Below are 22,109 nucleotides of genomic sequence, written 5' to 3' on the forward strand. Positions count from 1 at the left end.
AACAAGAATGTGACACTGTCACACCCATTTCAGTGATAATTTCAGAAGATCTGAAGTTAGAGTAATAAAAAATATCAGAAGTAAAGATCTTTTATTTGAATTTGTGGCATACCAAAACATTAAAATAATCTTGCAACTCCTTTTTAACGATGTCATTCAGATGCTAATTGTAAAGTGAAGCGCATTCTGCACGGCGCTTTTTGTCTCTTTTATTATACTGTTCTATTTTCATTTCAGATATGCATTTTCAGAAGTTTCACTCCTCTGCTTTTTAATTTCCGCCAAAGAATTTCATTTTCAATATGCTTCCGACGATAGCATTTTTTATTGATTCAATTCTGCTCTCCGCTAATTTTATTACGGAGCACGTACGTTCTTTCTTATTATTTCATTTTTTAGTTCTTTTTCTTTAGACGAAGAAAGTTATTTTCATTGGAACTTAGAATTTGACTTCAGGAAAGCATACAAAATAGCCAGAAAATAGCATAATTTCCTGAAGAAAGAATTGAATGATAGCTTTACTTGACGTACGTGTACCTCGGGACTGGCATACGTCTAAATCAAATATCATTCTCGTCAAGCACTGAAAGCTGTAGATTCCGTGTGTTTCTGTTGAAATTTTACAGCGATAGCTGTTTTTCTATAAATTCCATTGAATCAGCTATGTTAATTGTTTAATAAATTATCTCTCATATAGTTATATTAATTTTGTAGAAATACAACTTTGAAAGGAAAAAATTATTTTGGAAATTTAATTTAAAAAATTCAGATTAGATTAGTGTGCACACAGATTTATTATAGGTAATTGTATAAACTGGGAGTAACCTGGGAAAAAGTGTGTGTATGGGAAATGGCCAAATCCATTCTTCAAATTATGCGACACAATTTTCAATTAATAATCGATGTATATCACAAAATAATTTACGTCACTTTTTTTTTTCAGGCACCAAAGAACTTTGGTGCAATAATCTTTGTAATATTGATTGCTTGTATGCTTAATGCCCATTTTGATATTAAAAAATTTCACAACTTATTTGCATAACATTACAATAATGCTAAAAAATTATTGATTAAAAACCATTGAAGCAATAAAATTTGGGTCAAAACTATGAAAAGAACAAATTCAAATGTAATATAAAATTTGTCAACCATTGCTTTATCACTCATTTCGATCACAATGACACTTCTCATTGCCTCCATTTAAACAACACTCAAAATAATAACATCTTTTCCTTTTCTCCTTGAATTTATTTCAATTATTCAAATCGCTAATTTAAGCTAATTTTTTAGCTTATAAGATAATATTCTTACGTATTCCTAATATTTTTATGTGTTCCTATAAAGCTTCTAAATGTGACAATATTATTGATGATATGATTCGAAATGTTTGACTTCTAAAGGTTGATAACACTGCTCTCTTACTCCTGCATATGTCCCATAGAAACGTTTACCATGACGTGTCCACGTAACATATTATTTTACCATGACGTGTCCACGTAACATATTATTTTACCATGACGTGTCCACGTAACATATTATCGGTAAAAGTTTTGCTTGACATAAAGAGATATATGACGTGATGAATTCAACTTCCGACAGCTGTTACACGCAATATCTGCGATATATCATATGAGGTGATGTTAAATGAACTTGTTTTCATAGAACAATAAGCGCTTCCTTCCTTCGATAGAGTGTTTAGCTGAGCATTCCGAAGAGATTTTAAATAATCAAATGCTTTTTCTCTCTCTCTCTCTCTTCCCCTCTCTTTTTTCTCTTTCTCACTATCACTCCATCTTTCATATGTACTGATAATAATTCTTATTTTTCCTATTAACAAATTAATAATATTAATCACTGAATGTTTTTGCTTGATAGTTACTGAAGCGTTTTTTTTTTTTTTTTCTATTTGAATTACCTAGTTTGTTCGATTTCATTTGAATTCTTTTTTGAAACATTTTTTGAAAGATGAAATTAATTAACTATGTTTAGTCTATAATTTCATTCAGTTATCTTTCTCCTTCTTCTTCTTCTTCTTCTCCTTCCTCACTCATTTCTTATTATCTGAAAAATAAATTCCATAAAGGAACACTAAGCTAAAAGAAACACGTAAGAATGATTAGGAATACAGAAATAACCTTACTTTATCATTAATCATTTATACTTTTATTATTTGAACATAATTTGAAATCTTTTTTTTTTTTGTTCCTTTTTTGAATTAGGCATAAAATGTTTGGAAATTTTTCAAAAAAATCAAACTTTCAAATATTTTAGCATTGAATATCATGAAGACATCCGTTTACCTTTTGCTTTTCCTTCATCGATTATATTATAACATTGCTGAAAAAGAATTGCCAACGAATGCAAATAATAGGCCTAGAATGGATGAAACTTTTCAAAGCCTAACAACAGTAAAAAGGGCCCATCTCATTTATATTGCCTAGTTGAATGACAAATCGAGACTAGACTAGTAGAGGATTGAATGTCTCTTCTTGCTAGCCAAAAATATACACATACGAAATATTTTTACACACTTCAATGCTCATCTCCCTTTCCTCTCTCCCTCCTTCTTCCCTCTCTCTGTCCTCTCTTTCACCGTCCAGATTTTTGCTTCATATGTCTGTTAGCTTTTCTCATTTTATTAAGATCTTTCGTTCAAATGAGGTTTTCAGGAGTACTACCATTAAGTGTAATAATCCAACATATTCAACTTGCGGTAAAAAAAGTCACTCGTTTTTTTTTCTCTCCCTCTCTCTCTCCCTCCTCTTTTCCATATTACTGAAATTTCATTAGAAATTTGATAGCACGAAAAATGTAAATTTTATGAGAATAATTCCCAATCAATTTTATTCCTTTTTTTTTTCGAAATTATTGTCATGTGAAGATTTATAATGTTGAAACTTGAAACTTTTATCAGGAAACATCATTTAGAAGTGATAAGAATTACGAGAGATGTTATTTATTACAATGATTCATATTGTACTAATATTGTAAACGAATAGATTAAATGAAAAATTACTATGTGACAGCGTTAGATCTGAAACAAATAACCGGATAACCGGATAGTGGCCGAAAACTATTCCAGAAACTGGAACAGAAATGACTATACCTCTCTCCTTCCTCCTTTTTTGGCGACATATGAGCACATCCAAGTTAATCATATTCTGTTATCATTTCAGTTGTGATTGAGAATAAGAAACGAAAGGAGTATGATAATTCGAGAGGGAACTAGTGTGTTTATAGATTGTTGAAATATTATAGTATCAGAGATTGAGAAATTATGTAGAGAATAGGTGTTATTCAAATGAACAGACAAGTGATGAAAAAAGAGTTGTGAAAGAACAGAGGAATGTATGGAGTGGTAAAGATTGAAAGTAATGAGCAGGTAAACATTTTACCGATTGATTCAATGATAGTACAAATCTTGCGGGATTACTCCAAAAAAGGTTAATCAAATTTTTTGTTTTTTTGTTTTTAAAAGCTTTACAAAAATGTATTTTCTTTTTAATTGCTGTTAATTCTTGTTTGTTTATTTATTTATTTATTTATTTATTTATTATATCCCTCATAATTCTTTAATTTATTAATTAGAGTGGCAAATTTTAAAGTTTTGTCGCAAAAACTTATTAAAAGGAAAGAAACGAGGAATTGAAATTTAACTGAGAATTCATTCATTTCTTACATTTCACTGTTTCATCAAATATTTTTATTATTAAAGCTTAAATTGAGACTGAAATTATTGAGTGGCATTTAAATAAAAATTTAATTTTTGATTGAATAATAAGACGAATAATAAGTTAGATAGAAAAAATGTGATAATATCAAAAATTCATTTCCTGATAACTTTATGAGAAATTGGCAGTTTTTTTTTTTAATTTCTTATTATTAGCTAAGTTATCAAATTCAAAGTTTAAATTTTATTCATATTGCTTATATTAGAATGGTAAGCATTTATTGCAGTATTTCTTGTAATTATAGAATTTTCCTCAAAGTTAAGTATTATTAAACTATCCGCGCCATTATTTAAATTTAAAATTATTAGAATTCGAAATTAAAAAAAAAAAAAAAATTTCAGTTTCTTCCTCAAAGAAATGTAATTAAAACTGTATGCTATGAGCAATGATCATCTCAAATATAATATTGGGATAAAATTAAATGACATTAAATTATTGGTGATATTTAGAGAATAGTGTGGAAGTGACAAAGTGACACAAATGGAATTGAATAATGCTCACATTTTATTTGGATTGATTATGTTCAAAAACGAAAAAAAAATGCTTATATTTATTAATGTAATAATGGATTACTGTTTATACATTATGTACAATTCAAAATGATTTTAAAAAAATGGAATTTGCAACAATTATTTCATTTAATATTTTGCTCTCAATTTATTACAAATTTATTAAACTATACTATAATATGTAAGTTATTTAATATTTAATGGTTATGCAATTATTAAATTGTTTGGTGAGTTAATTTCTTTATGAAATTTATCTATTTTTGCTTTTTGTTAGTACACGGTCGTTTTATTTTTGTCATTTATTGTTACATTATTATTGTTATTCATAGCTCATTGTTCATTTTAACAATGTTAAATGACATTTCTTTCTTTCCTATAATTAATTAAATATTTTTATGTTTAGTTACATTGGAGAATATGATGATAAAACTTAAATGTGCAAGAAATTATTAGTCTCATTTTTAACAAACATATTTCTTTTTCAAAAACTTAGTCAAATTAATTAAAGCATTAGATCTTCTGAGACATTTTTCTGATCCAAATTTTTTCTAAAAAATGGTTTTACCGTTTGACTGTAAGTATTTTATATTTAATCCAAAAAAAAAAAATTGAAAGTTTATTTATCTTCATCAGAGTAATACCTTGAACAATAATTTTTCAAATTTTCGAATTCGAAAATTTTCACCGTCTAGGTTTGAGATAATATATAATATAGAAATATATATTGTCTCTTATAGAAAGTTACATTAATATTAAGACCTGCTTAATGAATTACTTAACGTACACTTTTTTTCTTTTTCAATTTATAAATTTCTTACAATCGTTTAATTTGGATGCTTCTGAAATGTTTCCAATTAATCTGTGACAGTGATAACAAGAATGTGACACTGTCACACCCATTTCAGTGATAATTTCAGAAGATCTGAAGTTAGAGTAATAAAAAATATCAGAAGTAAAGATCTTTTATTTGAATTTGTGGCATACCAAAACATTAAAATAATCTTGCAACTCCTTTTTAACGATGTCATTCAGATGCTAATTGTAAAGTGAAGCGCATTCTGCACGGCGCTTTTTGTCTCTTTTATTATACTGTTCTATTTTCATTTCAGATATGCATTTTCAGAAGTTTCACTCCTCTGCTTTTTAATTTCCGCCAAAGAATTTCATTTTCAATATGCTTCCGACGATAGCATTTTTTATTGATTCAATTCTGCTCTCCGCTAATTTTATTACGGAGCACGTACGTTCTTTCTTATTATTTCATTTTTTAGTTCTTTTTCTTTAGACGAAGAAAGTTATTTTCATTGGAACTTAGAATTTGACTTCAGGAAAGCATACAAAATAGCCAGAAAATAGCATAATTTCCTGAAGAAAGAATTGAATGATAGCTTTACTTGACGTACGTGTACCTCGGGACTGGCATACGTCTAAATCAAATATCATTCTCGTCAAGCACTGAAAGCTGTAGATTCCGTGTGTTTCTGTTGAAATTTTACAGCGATAGCTGTTTTTCTATAAATTCCATTGAATCAGCTATGTTAATTGTTTAATAAATTATCTCTCATATAGTTATATTAATTTTGTAGAAATACAACTTTGAAAGGAAAAAATTATTTTGGAAATTTAATTTAAAAAATTCAGATTAGATTAGTGTGCACACAGATTTATTATAGGTAATTGTATAAACTGGGAGTAACCTGGGAAAAAGTGTGTGTATGGGAAATGGCGAAATCCATTCTTCAAATTATGCGACACAATTTTCAATTAATAATCGATGTATAACACAGAATAATTTACTTCACTTTCAGGCATTGTTCTTTGGTGCAATAATCTTTGCAATATTGATTGCTTGTAAGCTTAATGCCCACTTTGCCAAACCTGTCAGTACTGAAGATACCAGCGACAGCGAAAGTAATTTTTTAGTACTTAAACATAACTCACATCGAGTAATACATTATTAAAGTGATTCTTTATAAAAAAACGTTCCATGTTTTTTGCTTTTTTTAATTGAAATTGAATCATTTCTTTCTTTTGAACATTTAAACAATTACGCTAAAAGTTTCATTGTATATTTTTTCTATGATTTGAATTTGAAATATTTCATTTTTATCATTTTTACTAATTTTGTTGAATTGAAGAAAGGAATTATTTAATTGGCCATTAATAATTTAACTTTTTCATCTTATCAATGGAAACTTTATGACAAATATGAGAAATGAATTTGTTAGGAATGATTTGTCTAATCTCATTTAATGCTTAGAATGGTAACCTGATGCTTATTTGATTCAAGGTATACTGCTTCGAGTAGAATGTGTTAAAAGAAAGAAAAACTAGTCAGTAATGTTTATTAATTGTTAAGGTGATCGCTGTGATGTTTCACCAATTCCTGAAAAAGAAGAAGAAAATAGCGATTTAGATCGTTCAAACAATCGAACTTCCTTGGGATTAGTGCGCTGTCGACGTTTGGAAAAAGATAGGCGAACGGTGGATTGGGTTCGAGATGCTCGAAAAATTTGTCGCAAATTAATGGTAGTGTCATCATCATTATCATCACCATTATCATCAGCAGCATCGTCATCATCATTGTCATCATCGTCATCATCATCGCCATCGTCATCATTCATCATCATCATCAGTGACATCATCATGATGCTTCAACCTCAGCTAAATTCCATTTCAATTCTTCTTCCCTAGATTCAGTATCGTTCATTCGTGTGTCGTGTTTCCACTTTTCATCCTCATTTTTCACCTTCCATTTTTACATGGATCATTCACGCTGCACGAGTCAATTTCGGAAGTTGCAATCAGTTCCACGTGCGTAAAGTTCGAGAATGAGACACATTTATCCTTCTCATATTTGAAAGATGAATATGAAGTCGTTATATATTAGATCTTCATTAATTGATTGAACTGTTAGGATTTTCAATGGAATATGGATTCAACATAAAGTTTCTTCGATGAATAATTTAGAAGTCATCTGAAGCAGAACTACGTTGTAACTTTTTTACGTTGATGGACAATTTAGGCCCTAGATTAGTAACATTTAAAACGCTGAAATTATGTTGGTATCATAGTTTTACATAAAATATGTATTGACAGTATTTTTTTATGAACAGTATAAGTTTTTGCAGTTTGTACAGCGGATACCGCCCGGCTGTGCGGTTCTAAGGAAATGCGCAGTGTGGTTTTGCGGTGAGCCTGTTTTTTTTTTTTTTTTTCTTTTTTTTAAAATTTGCAATTGTTCATGGGTTCGGAGTGGTTTTTTAAAAGTTTCTCTGTTCGTAATTAACAAAGTGCGAGTGAAATCAGCGAGTTGACAAAGTGTTTTATGATTGACAACGAAGGAGGAAATCAATAGTTTGTGCCCGATAGTTGAAAAAGTAACAAGTAAATAATGCTTACTGTGTAAGGACTTTCTTGGAATGTACTGTAAGATTTTGAGAATTCCATTGGTCTTTGTTGAATTTAAACTCCGATTTTAATACTTTTGATCAAAAGGGCATCATAATATCTAATACTGTTTTTGTTTGGGTCGCTTATCTGGATATTGTTTCACCAGTAAATTTAAGTTTGATTATTTGATAATGCTGAAATAATCATAAAATGGCTTTGAGCTTAATTTCAAGAATAATCAAGGAAAACCTGCAGAATTTAGAAGAGTGCAAAGACATTACCGGGCCGGAAGGAATCTTTTGCCTACGCGATAAGTAATGATTAATAAAAGAAGCACAATTAATAAAATGCTCAAGAGTTTCAAAAAAAAAAAAATCTGCTGTTCGGTCTATTTTCCCTTCGAGAAATCTTTGGTTCTTCCCAACTATTCTTCGAAATTGCTCTTTTCCTATTTCCTTTTTTCATTATTTTTTTTTAAATAAAAAAAATGAAAAAACTAATAATAAATAAGTAAAATAAAATGACAAGAAAAAAAAAAAAATTTATCTTTTTTATAGTGTAATAATACAATAGAAACACTACATGCAAGTTGCATGCATGTAATAATTTGAATCATTTTATGTAATGCTATGTTTATATTAATTTAAAGATTAATTTAAACAGTGATTTAAAAAGTTTCTCTCCTTTTTTTTTTTTTCAGTTTCAAAAATCATATTATCTATCATTATCATCGGATAGTAGCGAACATCTTCTTTTCTCACGAAGAACACCAATAAGGCGTCGACATTCCAATGTTGGTCCATTTCAGCTTGCTCGTGCTGCCAAAGAGTTTGTTATTGTTCCATTTTCATCGTATTTGTAAATTGTAATTGAGATTATTTCTATAATTGTGTCTCCTCATCTTCCTCATTTAATTCTTATAGCTCATTATTTTTATTAAAACTTTATTATTATTATTATTTTTTAGATAATATATGGAAGAGAATTCATGTTGACCAAAGATTTTAACTGAAATTGGCAATTAAAAAAAAAAAAAAAAAAACTATGATTTTGTTCAGTAAAAATATGTTTGTTACTAATGATTAAAATTAGAAAATATATTTTTGTTTGTCAGTAATGAAATGAAATTTATGCTTTCTAACATTTTAGCTTTATTGTTCATGGTAGTAGCGCAAAATTCCAGCGACAGCTTTCGGAAATGACAAAAAGGAAATTACCTAAACCACCATCTCAATTTTTTGAGCCCTCAGAAGTTCCAATTATTCCACAAAATGAGAAACCAGAAGTATATTATATTTTACACAATATCAAGTAAATCTTGTACTTTTTTTTTTCATATCGAAAAGTCTATTATGAAAGAGTGCTTCCATATTTGATAATAATATTTGATAAATTTTAGTTACCAAATTATTAAAAAGAAATAAATAAATATTATTGTACAGTAACTGTATTGATTGAAATTGAAAGCTTTGAACTAAGAGGTTTTTTCATTTTTTTAATTCATTATTTGTGCATTAATAACTAAATATTTTTTTTATTTTTTCAGAATGTTAGAATTACCGTCGGAATGGTATGCACAATGGAAAGGTTTGATCGTAGAAGAATACAAGGAAAATGATTATCTGATCAGACCTGGCGATAAAGATAATCACATTGTTGTTGTTTTAGAAGGGGTCATTGCTGTCTTTATAACGGTACATTTCTAAAAACAATATTCGACTTTACAATTACAATTTGAATTATGAATTAAAATTCGTATTTTATAGCATACTGAAGGAAAAGAACTTATGGTTCGGAAAATTACAGTTGGTGATAGCTTCTTCAGTCTTCTATCAATTTTGGATGTTTTAATGGTATAATTTGTTAATCGTCCTTATACAAAAATTATGTTACCTTTGTCTTGTTATAGTTCGAAATGACATGAAAATTTTAATGTATTTTCTTATTATGTTAATTGTCTTTCCAGTTTTGCTAAATTTTTTTGCTAAAATTGATTTCAGAACCATGAAATAATTTTCCGGAATATATCAGTAAGAGCTTTGACGAAATGCCGAATTGCCAGGTATGTTTTTCTACTTACTATTATTGTCAGAGATTTTTTTCTGATAACTATGCAGAAAATATAATAATGGAATAAAAAATATAAGAAGAATGGAAAAAGTACTAAACTCTCTGAATTAATATAATTAATATAATCGTTATTGTTACTACATATTATATTAAATTTTAATAAAATATGTCTATACAGACAATAGCAAACTTATGTAATGGTATAAAAAGGTAAAACAAATTGCTGTTTGCTATTATATTTCTATTGCAGTTAACTCTTTTTTATTCGCATTCGTATATTAATTTTGTTTTTCATCTCTCACTGCTAAATTAATGATTTGGTTGTTGTTAATTTGTGAAATAACAAATCTCGATAGTTGTTGAACTATGATGGAATTAATAAGCTGATTAATATGTTTGAAGCAAAATTCAAAACAATATCTGCAGAAAAATCATTTCAACTAAAAATGAGGTTGGAGTGAAAACTGTTAAATTCTTTTAGTTCATTTTTTTTATAGTTACTTTTATTTAAGAAAAATATATTAAATAAGTCGTAACATAAAATTTGGCATCTTATTTTCTATTTGGATTTTATTTTTTGTTTTATTTACTTTGCTTTCCTGTTACAGCACAACTACACTAACTTTTATCGGAATTTGTCTCTCTTAAGGGTTTTACAAATTTTCAATTTTGGAATGAATAATTTTTGATTATTCTATAACTTTTCAGTGATCTCATAGATATATTTTGATTTTTCATTTTTCTATCTATCCGAAAAGAAGAGATTCAAAAAATAAGATTTCCTAGTTATAAAAGCACAAATTTCCATCCAAAATATGATTGCCATCATTGTTTTTTTTTTTTTTTTTTGTAGAACTAAAAATTCAAACTTTTCGGAAGTGCATGGAAGCACTATGTAAAACAGTGCCTGTCAATAAATTTGTTTAAATAAAGGAAAAATTCCGATGTGTCTTTTTTTTAATTTTTCGGATGAATCAGAATCGTTTGTTATAACGCATAAAAATTCATTATAGATGTAGCACGAATAGTTTTCGGGATTCATTCATTAAGAATCCTGAATTTTGGGTTCGACCAATTCAAATTGTCTTAACACGATTGCTACATGTTACTTTAACAACACTTCATCAATATCTCGGTTTAAGTATCGAATTAGTGAAAAAGGTCAACTCAATAATATCTTTTCTATTTTTTTTTTTTCTATGCTAATCCAATTAATTTGTTTAAAAAGCATTTATTTCTAAATTGTGCAAAACATTTTCATTTATTAATTATTCTGTCCATTTAATATAGTCAGAAATATTTCACGTCGTTTAACTCATTTCAGCGTCCTGATGAAAAGCGTAATATGGATGAGCGTCATCGACATCTATCTGGAATTACTTCCTCAAATCGTCTGCAAGGCAAAATACGATCACGTACTCATCGTCTAAATAGCATTGATGGTACATTGTTATTATTTTCATTCAGAATTTTATTTTAATTTTCAATTTCTTTCAAGTACATTAACATAGATTCTGCATATCAGTTACAAGATTCATTTTCTTTTGAAGATTCGAAGGAATATTTGGCGACAGCACAGCGATGGTTTGCTGAAGTACTTCATCTAGGTGTTAGTCCTGAAGCGATAGCAATTTTGGCAGGTCGTGTAACCATTGAAAATGTCCCCGAGAAACATCTTATTGTAGAGCAAAATTCTGAAGATGAATTATTAATTATGGTTCTCAGTGGTTTTCTAAGTATTTCACAGGTTTTTTTTTTTTTTAAACAGCTCAAATATGCAAATTTAGCATGTTTTGTGCTTTTTTTATGTTAAAACTTATAATCAATTTAAGTTTAATTTCTCTGAAGTTAACTGTTGGTTATTAGATAAAATGATTTTGAACAGTACTGAAATGGTTGGAAGTGAAATCAATATTTCAACCATTTCATAACTCTTAGAAAAAATTTGATTTGAGGAGCCAATTGATGGAGAAGATGAGAATATAGATGAAGAGCAGTTTTTCATATATCCACGCGAACTTATCGGCGGATTACAATTACTTACCGGTGAACCATGGTTTGTTACGGTTCGATCTCATACGTGTGCAATATACGCAACTATTTCGAAAAAAGATTTCTTTGAGTTGGTTTCTGTCCTACTCTTTTAACTTTACAAAAATAATATCTAAAAAGGTAGTTGATTTTAATTTTATCAAATCATTTTTAATTTGACTTTCTTCACTATTTCATTTTTCAAAAAAATCATTAAGAAATTAAACAACGAATCGACGAAGTAATAACATTGTCGCTTATTTTTTTTGCTAGTAATTGCTTTTTTTTTTCTATAATTAATATTAAGATTGGTTGATATCCATCCGGAAATTGTATTGCCAGTCGCACATTCAGTTATTCGACGACTAAGTTCTTTCGTTCGACATGTAGATTTTGCAGTTGATTGGGTCCTGCTTGATTCCGGACAGGCTGTATACAGGTGACTACTCTTTTCAGAACTTAATATTATTAAAAGAAATAATTCAAAAGTAATCAGTTGGTTGCATCAGAATCAATCTCTTTTAGAAGTGGTGATGTAGCTGACTCAATATTTGTCCTTTTAAGTGGACGACTTCGATCTGTAGAAAACAAAAAAGTAATCGAAGAGTTTGGACGAGGTGATGTTTTGGGAATGATTGAGGTAATATTTTCATCATTATTTTAGCATGCTTATTTCTGTTTAGGTCATATGTACTCTTATAAAACTTTTATTTACCTGTTTATTGCTCTGATAACCCTAGAATCTTTCTATAGCTATTTTCTTATCATATTTCATTGATTAAAAAGTGGTTGCCTGGATTTTTGCATCATTGAACCTTACCTTTATATTGGGGAAATATTTTGAAATTATTTTAATTTATAGTTATCCCTTGTGTTATTTTTATACTTTGGACTAAAGAAATGATGAATGATGATGATAAACAAAAAGCAAAATGGAGTCAGTTCATTTATTTATTTATTTATTTTTTTTTTTTGTATCTAAAATTGATTTGTGAAATAACAAATGCAATTTGCAATATTAATGCATTAGCTCAAGAACTGCAAAAATACATACATGTAGGGCTATAATAATTTAAGAAGTTTGGTAAAGCGAATATCTTTAAAATAAAGAGAAGTTGGGGTATTACTGAAACAGTTCTTTTTTTTCAACTGCATATGAAAATGTTGAAGAACTTCGATTCATACTACCTATGTATCGTCAGTATTTCAAGCAAATTAAAAAGATGGCAAAACTCGACAAATAAATATCTCATAAGCTAATCAATCAATAAACAAAAAAAGATGCTATTTTGAATTATCATAGTTATAACATGCTGCAAAAAGTGGAAAGGACCATCTTAGTGGTTAGACATTAGTGGCAAAAAATTTCAAAATGCTTTCTGAAGTCGAGCTTTCACAAAAAAAAGAAAAAAAAATCCTAAATCTGAAAAGGATATTAAACAAATAGATGAGATTAAATAAAAACTGTAATGTAGCTTACATTAATCAACAGAAAAAAACTCAATTTCCATTATACCTCAAACATACTTAAAAAAAATCAACACTTGAAAAATTGAATGCACTAAGTTGTGCGTTTTTACTATCCATCATTTGATGTTTTGCCGAAAATACTTTACAAAATTTTCTAAATGCGAATTTTAAATTACAATTAAATTTAAGCATAATTAAGATAGTAATGTATAGTTTATAACAATTAACATATTTTTATCAACGAGAAATGAATTCGTTTCTTCTTGTAGCACAGAAATTTATGTTTCGCAGTTCGATTTTCATTTTTTCAAGAGTTTATAAAATCTAGAACTGTACTCTTTTGTGTTATAAGAATAGAAAATTTATTTCTGGCTAACAAAAATAATATCCGTTTCAGATTAGTTATATCTGTACCCTATTATTGAAAAACCTGATTACTTTGTTCCAGCATATTATCTATACTGAAATGTAAAACGAAACTTAGAATTCTTAAAAAATTGCACTCTTCGTCATCAAGCTGTTGACTGTTACGATTTTCCGAAATCTTTTTCAAATATTGCAAGTTTTTAAGGTTTTTTTTTTTTTTTTTTTTTAAGTTTCTTTATTTTCCAGGTTCTGCAGCGAGTACCGCGAGCCACTACTGTCCTTGCAATTCGTTTTTCACAATTAGCACGACTTCCTGAAGGCCTTTTGAATTTTATTAAAATAAAGTTCCCACAGGTGATTATTCTAATTTTTCTGTATTCTATATTAGTAGTGCATAAACTAGATTAAATTTGATTAAATTCATTATTATAGGTTGGATTTCGTCTTGTCCATTTGCTGGGTCAGTATTATACTTCATCGATACAAAGTACATCTACATTTAGATGCGGGTACAAGGATGGCCTTTCAATGACAACAGGCGACCCACAGAGTCATATTAAAGTAAGCATATAACTTCTGGAACTTTGAATCAATGATTTACTTCAGTCTTTCAAGTTGGATCATTACTTACAACCTTTGAGACTAAGGTTTTTCAAGTAATAGCATGTAAAGTTTTGAATGATAAGACATAACTTAAAATAGGTGCTGACATTACGGGCTCATGTATCTAAAAGTTTACTTTACTGGTGAATTTATAAGTGAAGGCTTAAGATTTGAAACCTTTGCAGAATTTGCATACTATTGCTGTGGTAGCTGCAACACCCGACGTGCCATTAACTGCATTTACTTGTGAGCTATATCACGCCCTTACAGCAAATTTGCGAGTTCTGCGATTGAGCAGTCAGAAAATAGCCGAACTACTGGATGTTAGTGTGCTAGAAAAGTAAGCTATGATTTGGAATTTGTATTGATCGAAGAACTAAACTTAGTACTGATATTTGATGTGAGACTACTGGTAAAATAGACCATTTGTGATAATTGTTGATAGAACAGACCATTTTCAGATAATCGATTTTTTTTTTTTTTTTTTGTTCGTTCGATATATTTCCATGTTTTTCCAAATTGCATTTTTCTATACTTAAATTTATATGTAAAAAGTGATGCAAATTCTTATTTAGGATTTTAACGGATCAAACCTACGACGGGTAATTTTAATATTTTCGTTTTATTTTTTTCTGTACTGCAGATCTACTTAGATGAATTAAAGTTAGAAAAAAATTGAAGTTCATGTCCGGTTCACAAATCTGTTCCTGTCGTAACTAAATGCCACTAAATGTCGGGATAATTCTGGCGCTTCTATTCCTTTTTTCCGCTTTCATGCTTTTCTACTTTTCCGGAACAGTGGTTTCAATTCATCCTAGAACTGCCAAATTGTATTTTTGTAAATGCTGATAGAATTAATTAAGATTGTATAAGTTTTTTTCCTATCTTCTTCAAAAAGGTTGAAACTTACAGAGTGATGCATCACATTTGTGGACTTGTAGTCGTTTTATTTAATCTACTAATTATTAATTTTTTAAATAAATTGGTTTTTCAATTGCATGCACTTTCTTTTTTTTTTTCTGATGTGGTGATTTTATTTGGGGATTTTTTTTCTTTGTGTACAGCATGAAGCAATTTGTTCAAATTTAAACATTCATCAAATAAGTTGAAAATTCTTGATGTGTGTTGTGTAAACAATTAAAGTCATATAGGAAAATACTTCGGATATTGAGCTAGTGTTACATACTGTAAAATGATCTGATATAATAACTTTAGTCTTGTGTTGCCATCACTTAATCCTAAGTAGCTTTTTTATTATAAATTTTTGGATTAGCACATAATATAGTCTAGATGTTTTATTTTTTAGAAATGCACCCATCATAAGATAGTTTAGAAGTTTTATTTTCAAGAATGCATCCATTGATTAAATGGAGTTTTCATTTTTAATATTAATTTATTGATGAAATAATTTTATTACAGGCAAGCAGATTTTCGCCTTATGCATTGGCTTAATTTGCAAGAAGATACCTATCCGTTAATTATCTATGAATGTGACACAAGCGCTACAAGTTGGACACGACGTTGTCTTCGTCAAGCAGATGCAATATTATTCGTTGCTAATGGTGAACAGAAACCATTTCAACAATCATTGGTTAGTTGTTGGTTTAACTTTTGTCCATGTAGAAATTTCAAGAAAGCAGTTTTAAGATTATTCTAAATTCATCACTCATTTATTATTTGAGATAATTCTAAATAATCTTATAAGAGAATGAATATGAATTAGTATTTCAGATGGATGATTATTTGAATATGAATGAAGATGGTATTCGAACAAACAAGGAATTGATCCTTCTCTGGGATGAAAAAACTGTAGAACCACAAGGAACTATTGAATGGTTGAAAGGGAGTTGGTTTTCGGGTCATCATCATATCCGCATTCATAAACGGATGGTACAGTGGGATTTGAAGAAGGTCAGATTTAATTTCAGAAAGTACAAATTAAATATGAAAGTGAAAGCAATAGCAAATAGCAAGATTATATAGTTGCACCTACTATCATTATGTTTGTTGAAGTTTCATTTTCGCATCTTTCAGGTATCTGAATCCGACATTGTATCCTTTTATGAGCAAAACATTTATGGTGGAAAGGTTGACAGTGGGTCAGATTTTTCAAGACTAGCTCGAATACTGACTGGAAATGCAATTGGTGTTGTGCTCGGTGGAGGTGGTGCAAGGTTACCTTTTTTGTAATTAGAATATATGTTAACAACAAATAATATAATTTCATTTTCGACTAAAAAAAGATATGTATTTTTTCTAAATATCTTCAGAGGTGCATCTCATGTTGGTGTTCTGCGTGCAATACAGGAACACGGTATTCCAATTGACATGATAGGAGGAACATCAATTGGATCTATGATCGGTGGCTTATACGCTCAAGAGGTTGAAGATTTAGAACAGAGAGCAAAAAGTTGGTTCATGGTTAGTTACATTCATTTCAAAGAAAAAAAAAAAAATATCTTTGAAAAATCCATTTTTATGTAGCACAAATGTAATATTATTTATTGTTAACAGATTAGTTGAGTAAACAATTGCATACACAAATATGCAATGTAAATTTAGAATGATAACTTACTCTGTTGCAACAACATTCTTTTTTTTTTTTTTTTGATATTCGTTGTATTATTAGATCAGTTTAATATTTTATTGATTTACACATAATTTGAATTAAATTATATTTATTTATGCATGGATTAAAGTTTCATGTGAAATTTAGTGCTTCAATTTTATCATTCTTAATATTAAAATATTTGACTTATCTTCAGTTATAGTACAATGAAATTGTTTCAGTTTTGTATGTTTGAGACAAGTAAAAATGTTATGTCTCAAGAAAATTTTATCGGAAAATTGCTGCAACACTATTAATTTACAGATGATGGCTTCTATCTGGCCAAAAATATGGGATTTAACATATGCCCATTCGGCGATGTTTACTGGTGCTGGTTTTAATCATGGTCTTCAGGATTTATTCTCGGATTCATTAATTGAAGATTTGTGGATACCTTACTTTTGCATAAGCACTGACATAAGGTTAATAAAATTTTGTAATACTGTTAATAATTCCTATTTGATAGCCCAATTTCAACTTTTAGAATCCTAAAATTTAACTTATTTCTTTTAGTAATTCGGAAATGCGGATACATCGAACTGGTCCATTATGGGCTTATTGTCGAGCATCAATGTCTTTGGCAGGTTATCTTCCTCCATTGTGTGATCCAATAGATGGTCATTTGTTGTTAGATGGTGGTTATGTCAACAATTTACCAGCAGATGTTATGCAGTATGTCCAATTTTTAATTAAATGGAATTTAAATGTGTCTCTGCTTAATAAATTGAATAAGAGAACTATATAAAATGCTAGAAATCTTTAAAAAATTGACCAAAAAAAAGTTTTTCACATGATTATTGCTAATGTGTGGAGTAAAATGATTGAGTTGTCCTTTAAGTTGTGAGAAAAAAACTTATTTCCTTTCTTTAAGCAATCTTAAAAATTGGATACTTTGTATATTTACTTTTGTTCAAAAGTAAATTTCCAATAAAAAAAAAAGTGAAATGAAAACGAAATGAAAAAAATTTAGACAATTTCTTATCACTATAATTAAATGCACCACATTTTTCATATCTCATCATGACAAGATTAAATCAATTTATAGAGTGCATTTCAAAACTAAAAAGGAAAGAGAAAATGAAATGTAAAATGTATTAAGAATTTTGCTGTCGTAAAAAATTACAGAATATGAAAGTTTCAATCGGAAAATATTATCTGCTGGGTGGGAATAGGCTCCAAAATACTTATAATAAATAAATTTTTAGATTTCCAAAACTTTTTGCTAGGTTTTTTTAATAATTGAATTCAGATCTATGGGTGCTAAAATAGTAATCGCGGTAGATGTTGGTTCTGCTGCCGAAACGAATTTATACAACTACGGTGATTCATTGAGCGGATTTTGGGTATTGCTGAAAAAGTTAAATCCATTTGCTGAACCAATCAAAGTTTTGAATATGGAAGAAATACAAGTACTGCTTAGACGCTTCCAAATTTCATATTTATTTTTTTTTTTTTTAAAAGTTTTCTGTTATAAGTTCACTACTGTATTTGATTACCATACTTCTTATATGGATTTAATTTTCAAAAAGAGAACTTTTTTGAACTAAAAAAATAAAAATTATGTTATTTCTTTAAATGATATTTTAACGTATCACATTTGTCCTTAAATAACAAAAGTTCAAATCATTAAGAGTCGTCTGGCGTATGTCTCTTGTATGCAACAGCTACAGTCAGTGAAGAATGCAGGATATTGTCAGTATGTACGACCACCTATCGAAGAATTTAAAACCTTAGATTTTTATAGATACGATGAAATACGAGTAAGTCCTTCTCTTTGCATAACTATTATTTCGAGTTTCGGGTTTAACTTATTATCCAGCAAAGAGTTTTTGAGGTAATTTGACTTTACTATTATTATCAATATTATTATCATTAATTACTATTTTGTTATTATTGATTACTATTGTTGTTGTTGTTACTATTATTATCACTGTATTATTAAATTGTTATTACTATATTATTTAAGTTAAGGAAGTCTTAGTGATTCGGTAAAATTTTGTAGGATCTCGGCTATAAACATGGCGTAAAGCAGTTCGGAGAATTAGTGAAGACAAATGAAGATTTGAAAAATGTTATCGATGCTGAGAAATTACGTTCACTGAAACGACGTTATTGGCGTCGGGAACCTTCAAAATTAGCTATGTATGACCGTGGCCGTGCTTCATCATTCACTAATCTTGCCGCTCAGGTCTAAAAACTTTAAATTTTTCTAAAATTGATATTTTTTTCTTCGATTTGTAACAGTAAAGGCTAGTTTTTTTGGTTCATTTTCTACGTGATATAAAATGGCAATTCTTCAGGTGTCAAGAGTTCCAAAAGTACGCGAAAAGAATAGCTTAAATGATGATGAAGTTGCGGAAGATGAACTATCTGATGTTTGGTGGGATGAGGAGGAGGAAGAGCAAGAACCAGATGTGCACTCACAACCAGCCTATAATTCTGAGGATGTTGAATCTATTGAGGCAGGTTACATCAGTGAACCCTGCACTACTTATCAGAGTAAATACACATTCAGTAGTGAAGATGAAGTAAGCACTGATAATAATCGAAAACGAAAGACCACTTTATCTGAAGTGAATCAAAATGGTGAAGAGAAGATTGAAATGCAAAAGGTGCCATCAGAAAAAGGACCTACGGTACGATTTGGATTGTCAAAATCACTATCTGATGATAAGCTGCAAGAAAGTCAAGATATGGTGCTTAATTCTGATCGATCTGCAACGAAAATTGATAATAACGCAATGCAATAAACCAGTAAATTTTTCATTTCTTCTATTGTAACTAATTTTTTTTTTCTTTTCCTAGGGAACAAAATGTTGTTGCTTTAATATCAAAAATGCCATTTGAAGTTTTAACTTCATTTATCATATCTTTAGTTTAATCTTTTTTTTTCTTTATAATTTAACATCTTCCACAATAATTCATTTTATTAATGATTTTGCACTTTCTTCCAAAATTTAATAATATTTCTTTTTTAAAATTTTCTCTTCTTTTATTATATTTTTGTTATTTATTTACTATTTTTGATAATATTTGCTTATGTAAATTTTACATTCCTAGTAAAATAGAGTTTTTTTTGTTAGCTGTTGCATATTTTTAGGTACTAATAAGATGAAAAGCATATTTTTTTCAGTTCTGTAGCTCATAGTAGAACATTACTAAAAATTTTATTCGTTTGCTTATACTTTTAATTCGTCAGGTTCTTCCAACTGCTAATCAGTACAAAAATCAATGAACGCCGAATATGATCAGATGAATCTTGATGAAAATTTGATGCTTCTTCTTCTTCTGGATGGATTTTTTTACTTGAAATGAAATCAGTGTATTTCATAGATATTTTTATTATCATCCTATTTATTGTACAAATACACTCCATCCTTTTTTTATTCATTATTCTTAGAAATGATTTACATCTTAATTTATTTGCCATTTTAAATTTTGTTTTATTCATTCAAAAATCTATTTTATCATTTAAAAATCAATTTTTTAGTTTGCAACCCTTTTTTTCTATGTTTTTGAAAACTGATATAGAAAAAAAAAAAAAAAAAAAAAAAACGAAAGAAATGAAAATTGATTCATTTAACTGAAACTGAAAAATGATATTATTTATTGCGATATAAAATTTTGCAGTAAATATAAAATAGCAATACGGTGCAATATCACTTTTGAGAGTAAGTATAGGTTTAAATGTATTAAACACTTTATCATTTATCTTTCTAGGAAATAGCATATGTTAATTGTAAAGCAATGAATTAGCCTATCGTTCTGATATATACTTTATAAGTTCATTCATCAATTGGATTAGTTAAGATAATTTGTGAGCAGTTTTCCAAATAGTTTATCATTGATATGAATTAAAAGAGATTCATCAAAATCTGAAATAAAAAAAGAAATTTTTTTTTTTTTTTTAGAAGTTCCAATTTACTATAAAAACAGTTTTCCCATTTATATTTGGACAAAACATAGCTAATTTGAGTTTCTATTTATTGCTAGTTTTAATTGTAGCAATGAGTTTTTTGCTATTATAATATTGTTCAATTTTATGATCTTAGCAAATTATTTATTTCCACTTTTTCTTTTTTTTTTTTTTTTTTTTTTTTTTTTTTTTGTTGTTTTATTTTATTACCTTACAAAACAATCTTACTAGATCTCTAAACATATACATATATTATTTATGTTTTATTACATATCCGATAACAAATTGTATAATTAAATTAAATTCAAGGTAAGCCCTGTTTGCAGCTATTTTAAAATTATATTTCAAATATTAGCATAAAATTGCAATGGTCAACTTTATAGCATATTCTATCCCTTGAAACATTGTGCTTTTTCTTTTTTTAATTTAGCAAATTTTATTAGCTCTTATATTGGTTTATTTATATTTATGAATAAGATTATATCTTCCTTATTTGAATCTTATAACTTATCTAACTAAAGTACGGGTAGTAATATAGTGTTGAATTAATGAATGTTGTTAACATTTTTATTTATTGACATTTAATGAAGGAAAATAAAATGATTACTCTACTTTACTCTCTACTCTACATGCTATGCTACTATTTACATTATGCATCATTAAAATTTCACATCCTATTTAAAAATGAAAGATAATATTTTAGCAAAATTACTTTAATGAAATATGATTAAATTATTTTATTAGAATCATTGAAATAAGTTAGCATCAATGTTGTATTAAAATATCTAATCTTTTTTTTTTTTCTTTGTTTTCAATATAATAATTGATATTCTTATCAAAATGAAGAAAAAAATTATCAAATTAAATTTTTGGATAAATGATTAAATGATGAAGAAATTAGTGATTGCTAGTTAAATCATACATTCGAATTGAATTTTTTAAAATATTCCAAAAAAAAAAAATGTCTTTTTTTTTTGCCTTTCTTTCTTTGCATTCCTCTCAATCATTTGTATATTTTTTGATTTTCATGAGAAATTTCCATTTTAAATTTCCAGAACACTTTTCAATTGATTTTATTACAATGAAATCAATTTGATGAAATATTTGAAGCGAACTAAAATTAAATTTACTTTGATAAATTACCGTAATCTTTTCCTCCTATATTAAATAATTTAATAGCAATAAAAATTAGTCAGTCATTGATAAGTGGCAAGGAATTTACCATTTAAATATTTACTATTTTATTAGAATGAAAAAAAAATAAAAAAATAAAAAAAGATTGCATATTCATAAGTTTTACATCTGAAATGCTATTAGTTCTTTCTTCCTTTTTTTTTTTTATTTCGCATGAGAGAGCAATTTTACACTTTTTATTCATTTATTTTTGTTCATTTATTCCTTTTATTTATTTA

General features: G+C 28.1%; 2 protein-coding genes across 5 annotated transcripts; one reads left to right on the plus strand and one right to left on the minus strand.

The window, feature by feature from the left end:
• Positions 1–302: 302 nt before the first annotated feature.
• Positions 303–19,531, plus strand: Bm7461 (the record flags this gene model as incomplete). Of its 4 annotated transcripts, none has more annotated exons than XM_043077544.1 (28): positions 303–368; positions 6,049–6,151; positions 6,600–6,769; positions 8,334–8,461; positions 8,783–8,944; positions 9,180–9,327; positions 9,400–9,486; positions 9,634–9,695; positions 10,717–10,864; positions 11,028–11,145; positions 11,254–11,450; positions 11,659–11,825; positions 12,042–12,173; positions 12,260–12,374; positions 13,817–13,924; positions 14,003–14,131; positions 14,359–14,513; positions 14,749–14,775; positions 15,593–15,764; positions 15,905–16,084; positions 16,208–16,347; positions 16,444–16,594; positions 17,046–17,203; positions 17,295–17,453; positions 18,031–18,190; positions 18,413–18,541; positions 18,784–18,969; positions 19,082–19,531. In XM_043077544.1, 28 exons carry the CDS (start codon positions 303–305, stop codon positions 19,529–19,531), a joined length of 4,107 nt encoding a protein of 1,368 aa, XP_042933478.1. The 4 variants fall into 4 exon arrangements, with proteins under 4 accessions (XP_042933478.1, XP_042933479.1, XP_042933480.1 ...); XM_043077546.1 differs by lacking the exon at positions 303–368 and adding an exon at positions 5,415–5,480; XM_043077545.1 differs by lacking the exon at positions 14,749–14,775.
• Bm10176 (pfAARP2 protein, putative) lies at positions 6,595–6,888 on the minus strand (the record flags this gene model as incomplete). Its single annotated transcript, XM_001891668.1, has 1 exon — positions 6,595–6,888. The coding sequence occupies one exon, from the start codon at positions 6,886–6,888 to the stop codon at positions 6,595–6,597; it is 294 nt and encodes a 97-aa protein (XP_001891703.1).
• Positions 19,532–22,109: the final 2,578 nt, after the last annotated feature.

Source organism: Brugia malayi, assembly GCF_000002995.4.
Source record: "Brugia malayi strain FR3 genome assembly, contig: Bm_v4_Chr1_scaffold_001, whole genome shotgun sequence".
In the NCBI taxonomy this organism is placed as follows: domain Eukaryota; kingdom Metazoa; phylum Nematoda; class Chromadorea; order Rhabditida; family Onchocercidae; genus Brugia; species Brugia malayi.